The following is a 6000-nucleotide window of genomic DNA, read 5'->3' on the forward strand; positions in this document are numbered from 1 at the left end:
TTTAATGGTTATTTTCGTATAATGGTATAGAGTCAACAGAGCAGAGCTATGGCTGAAGCATGTAAAAGCTTGAGAACCATGTAAATATGAGAATATTAGAAAGCCTGGGGATCTTCTTAAAATACAGATTCTCTCAGGGCGCTCATGGCTCACACCCATCATCCTAGCCACTCAAGAGCCTGAGATCTGAGGATCATGGTTTGAAGCCAGCCTGGGCAGGAAAGTCTGTGAGGCTTTTTTTTTTTTTTTTTTTTTGCCAGTCCCAGGGCTTGGACTCAGGGCCTGAGCAGTGTTCCTGGCTTCTTTTTGCTCTAGGCTAGCACTCTGCCACTTGAGCCACAGCGCCACTTCTGGCCATTTTCTACATATGTGGTGCTGAGGAATCGAACCCAGGGCTTCATGTATATGAGGCAAGCAGTCTTGCCACTAGGCCATATTCCCAGCCCAGGCAGTCTGTGAAACTCTTATCTCCAATGAACTACCAGAAAACCAGAAGTAGAGCTGTGGCTCAAAGTGGTAGAGTGCTAGCCTTGATGACAAAAGCTTAGGGACAGAACTCAGGGGCTGAGTTCAAGTTCCATGAATGACAAAAAAAAATACAGATTGTCATTCAGTACATTTCAGATGCATCTGAGGGTTCTGCCTTTGTAAAGTATTCCCAGAAAGAGAACAGCACTGATGGTCTAAGGACCCATATATCTCAGGACTGTAGACTCCTACCAATAGCTGCAATTCTATTGCCAGGCACCCATGTGCAGTATAGTATGCTTCCATAATATGTGCTGGTTAGAGAAGAGTATAAGTGGAGATGGCTACAGTTGCTAAATATCTACTGATCTCTTCCTGAGTCACACCCATGCATAAATAGAAAAAAAGCAATAAGGGTATTAATAAGAAACAATAGCTGGAATTCAATGGCAACTTGGAACACATGTGACAAAGTGCCCCATGACACACTGACACAGGATCTGGCTTCATGCACTAGGAAAGCAAATGCTTTTTGCACTAGGTCAGTTTTCAGGATCAGCCAGACACCAAGAAAGATTTGATGTCTAATTTGGATGTCAAGTTAAGTAGAACATGGGTGTCAGACAATGACAGATGACAATGAAGCTGACATCAGCAAGTTGGTCCCGCCTCATCAGACCCTGTCAGGGTGCCTCAGGCAAATGCTTCTCCACTCTGAGATCTGGAAAGAGGTGGTTATCATAGCCTCCCATCTTGCCACTTAAGTGCTTAATTTTCTTTTGTTTCCTTGATAGGACATAAGGATGCTGACACATGACACAAGTCCCTCTGAAAGAGAACTAACTCACAAGAGATATTAGGCAAAAAAAAAAGGGGGGTGGGATTATGCACTTATGGCAGTGTACCTGAAATGTGGGAGTGGCTAAAGAGACAGTTGGCTCACACATGATTGATCCATGGGTGACACATGTTCACATGTTGGGAATCTATCTTTTGTTGGGGCCTTAGCCTAAGAAAATAATCTATACATCATTTCTCCTAAAAACAATTATAAACTGAAAATTCCAATCTGACCAAGTGATATTTGATACTATCTTGGGTAGAAAACATCACAGCTTTCTTTAAATGAAGAAAAATTACCTTAATCTTATTTATTATAGTCCAGGATTTTAAAAAGGAGATTTTATCATTGAAAGCTGCAAAGAGGTCCTATGATCTACCTCCTTGGTTCTGTCCATGAAGAAATAAGAAATAAGCCTACCTGTTTTACATATTATCACTAAATGTTTCATAATATAATTTTATCATGACATGATTACTCATAATCATGATTCTGCTAGAGAAACAAAAGATATCTTCTTTCACTTTACTCTTCCTAATCTTCTAACTCCCTAACTTCAAAGAACATACACTCTGGCTTATTGTTTTTTCTTTAGCTTCTTTTACAAGAATTTCTCCTTCCTAATATTTATGCATGGTGCATTTTTCTAACACCTCAGGCCCCACCCCAAGCTACTTGTCTACCTGTCTAAGGAAGCCCACTGAAACGGCAAATATTCTATACATTTTTCACCCAAAGTCTAGCAGTAGCTTCTGTAGTTGTAGATAGGTAATAATACACCTCTTTGAATACTTTTTTTTATTTACTACTGATTAATAAAGCATGTAATTATATGTGATATCCATAGTGATATTGATTAAAACAATGGCTTCTTTGATATGCCACAAGGTAAACAGTAAATGTTTGGCTTAATATCTCTCTGGTTCTTGGCACCTCTGAGGGAGAATAAAGAAAATACTAAAATAAATCACTCATGTATCTAACTCTAGTTGCCAACTAGCAAACTTCCTACTAGCAAATTTCCCTTCAATCAAGAAACATAACAAACCAGCATTACTAACCAGAGTTTGAAGTTTATTTTGTGAATTTTGTTTAGGTAAGATATACAATCTATTTCTAGGTCATAGTTCCTAGACACTTTAGAAGCATGATCAGAGACAAATTCTGGAGACTCAAAACAGCCTAAGATTACTCAGCTCTGAGAATTCAAAACAGAGCAGTCACCTCATGAATCCATGTGCTAGAAGCATAAAGAAAAACATAATCTCTTACACTATCTAAGACTCTACAAGGAAAAGAAAAGGTTAGAGCTCAACATGAAGAGCTGTTTGGGAACAGTGCCTTCTGTAGCATATTGATGAGTATCTGAGCTTTTCATCACTAATGAAACACCTGAAGCAGCTAACTTTACAAGGGAAAACGTTTCATTTATCTCATAGTATTGTGGTGGAAGTGTGAGATTGCATGGCCCCACTGGTTTGGCCTCTAAGGAGGGTAGCAGATGGTGGCATCTTGTGATGGGAGTATAGCAACCAGCGAGTGATTATATCTCAAACCAGGAGATGGGAGGTCTGAGTGGGGCCAGATTCAACAGGCCCATGATAACCAACTTCTAAGGACATGCCCCAATGACCTAAAGACCTCCCATTAGGCCCAATCTTTCCAAAGTTCTACTACCTGCCAAGAGTGCCATATTGTAGCCAAGACTTTAGCCACATAAACCCTTGTGGAGAAGCACTCAAACCACATACAGGCCATGACAGTGATTACTTAGTTTTTTCTTACCATTCTACCTAGCTGCTTGGTTCTGGATGGGAGAAGACTCTGATGAAGGAGAAGAAGGCTCTCACCCAACAGTAACTTACAACACCACTTCAGCTTTTCTCTGAGCCTTGGTATATTCTACTGTGCTCTCTCTGTAAAGAAGGGAATCTGTGACTCTTGATTTAAGGGAAGAGGTTATGAGTAGAGTTGAACTCAAGGGTTAGGTAGCTGGTAAACCCTATGGATAACGAACAAGTTTTAGTAGCCCTCAGAGTAACTTCAAGGGAAACAAAATTAAGAAGTTTATATTAAACTGCCCTTGAATGTGGGAGAATTAGCTTATTATTTAGTTGATAAATCATTTAAGGCTCAAAGCAGATACTGCAGCTGAGAGAAGTACTTAGGTGGTGGTATTGACAGACATCAACTTAACCAGTGGGGATTTACCTATTGCACCTAAGATGGAAGCATAAGTGAATGTGAAGCAATATGAAGCTTGCTGCACTAGATAAATACTAAGGCTTATCTGGGAACTGTGACAGGCTGGGTTGATGAGCAGTAGAAGAGGGAGTTCTGACTTTAAAGATGATGGCAGGGATGGCTGTGTGATCAGAAGATAGTGTTGTGAGAAAACAAAAGTGAAGGGACAACAAGTAGGACATTAAGTCACTATGGCCCCTGAGAAGGGAAATCATCAAAATAAAATGAAAAGAAGATATTTAATGTTTACTATTCAGAACAGAATTAGTGCACGTGTCAGGGGCTGAAGGGTGAATTCAGGCAGGAAGTAGGAGCATAAGATTGTGACCATCACCGGACTAGAACTCTCAGGTCTCTCATTACAGTGAAGGAGAACAAACCAAGTTGAGAAAGGCTTTAAAGCAGGAGTCACAGGATTTAGCAACCTTCATAGAAAGATAATGAGCTAACGTTGTCATTTTTAAAGCTTATGCAAAGATGTATGATCACTAAAGATGGCAGTATCTACTTGGAGGAATGGAAGTCATTCTAGAAATTTAACATCATAATTTCAGTAGACGATTGTTCCTCTAATAAACTTGCCTGAAACAGATTCATATGTCAGCATTTCTCCACTGAGGTTGACATATGTAGATCGATTTGGTGAGAGTTCATAGAATGATCCCAATAAGGCAACATCCGTCCTTCTATTTCCTCTCGCCATTGACATGGTGTCTTTATGTGAGAAATCTCAGTGTCTGCCCATATATGCATGAGGACTGCATTCAGCAAAGTTCACAGCAATCAGAATGTAAAACGTAGAGGGACCTGATGGCTGTCAACTCAGGGCTACCCATGAGCTGAGCATCACCAGTCCTCATAGGAGTGGTGATTGTTTCCCAAAACTCTTCTCTCCTTGAGGAAAAAAAGGTATCCTTTATTTCCACTGCCCCACCAGGGAGAATCTCTACCAACTAAAAATACCTGTTAGACAGGATGTATATGTATATGCCTGTAATCCCAGCTACTCAGGAAGGTAGAGGCAGGAAGGATTGCAAGTTCTAGGCCAGTATGGCAAAGTTAGTGAGACCCTGTTGCTAAAAATAAGCAAATTAATACGAACAGGCTAAAGGTGTGGCCCAAATGATAGAGTGCCAGCCTAGTGTGAGCCAGGCCCTTAGTTTAATCCCCAGTGCTGGAAAAAAATAAAAAAGGAAGAAAGAAAAATGAAAAAAAATAATATTAAAAAAAAAAGAAATCTAAGGTGTGGCTTTTTGTTCTTGTTTGTACAGGTGACATGATGCAGCCATGGAAGAAGAGGAGGTAATTGCATGCCACTTCCTAAGAGCCAAGGAGGAAAAGAACACTAGAGTCTTTAAGCTCTTAAAAATGTATGATGTCCGTTGGTGAAGGGTGGAAGGTAGATAAGTAGAAAGGGCAGAGAGTAGAATTTAACTAATACAGGATTACAGTGGTAGCCTCATTAGAAGACTGGTAGTTTCTTGAAAAGTGGAATGCATGTTCTAGAAACAACTCCTGCTACCTCCGAATTTGTATCCATATGTAACCTCCACCAGGGATGATCTCTTGAACAAATCTGGATAAAGGATTTCCTATGAAGTTGGTGTGACAGTGAGATTTACAGAGAGAAGGATGGAGGAATTAGAAATCATCCAAACAGTTCACCTTAGAAAGGAGGATGGAGAGGACCAGGCAGCAGTCATAGGGGTCAAAATGCAGACCCTGGCTCCCACTTCCTACATCTCCTAACTCCCAGATCTAAGCCATAGCCCAGTAGTTCCAATTCTCTAAAAAGACCTGTTTTAGTAAGCCAGTTGTTTTCACGAGCATCTCATCTATTCCTTTTCTTGCTTTAGAAATGTATGCTATTCAAACTGTCTACCTGAAACTAGGAAAAATTAATCAAGGCAAGGAGCAAACCATTTCTAATGAATATTGGGAAGTTTCTCTCAGAGCAGACATTTGGGGTTTGATATAAATATTCAACATAGTAACATTATCAAAATCTTTCCCACGCAAATACTAATTCTGGCTGGGCCAGAATTACAGGCTCATGCCTATAATCCTAACTACTCAGGAGGCTGAGACTTGAGGATTATGGTTTAAAGTCAGCCCAGGCAAGAAAATCTGTGAGTCTTTTACCTCCAGTTAACTACCACAAAGTCCTAGAGCTGAGGCTCCCATGGTAGAGCACTAGCCTTAAGCACAAAAGTTCAGGGACAGTACCCAGGCCCTGACTTCAAGCCCCAGGATGAGCACAAAAACAAACAACAAATAGTACAGTAAGCACTGTTGTACATTATATGTGAGAAAGAATCTGGGTAGAAAATGATATAATTTTGAGGCTCTTGAGATTGCCATGGTACAAGGTACTTGGCTGAGAAAGTATAGTTTTACAAACTGATGTTCAGGTGAGTAACAAAGACTCACAAACCTGCTGTCCATTT

At 40.2% G+C, this 6000-nt stretch overlaps 1 protein-coding gene across 2 annotated transcripts in view; it reads left to right on the forward strand.

Annotated features, from left to right (window-relative positions):
• Positions 1 to 5710, forward strand: part of LOC125352256 (androgen dependent TFPI regulating protein) — a 79413-nt gene extending 73703 nt beyond the window's left edge. For both annotated transcript variants that reach the window (XM_048347377.1, XM_048347374.1), the window contains exon 7: positions 4825 to 5710. In XM_048347377.1, the coding sequence (XP_048203334.1) occupies positions 4825 to 4859 (35 nt within the window). In that variant the 3' untranslated portion in view covers positions 4860 to 5710. The remainder of the gene's footprint in view (positions 1 to 4824) is intronic.
• Positions 5711 to 6000: the final 290 nt, after the last annotated feature.

Source organism: Perognathus longimembris, chromosome 6 (assembly GCF_023159225.1).
Source record: "Perognathus longimembris pacificus isolate PPM17 chromosome 6, ASM2315922v1, whole genome shotgun sequence".
NCBI lineage: Eukaryota > Metazoa > Chordata > Mammalia > Rodentia > Heteromyidae > Perognathus > Perognathus longimembris.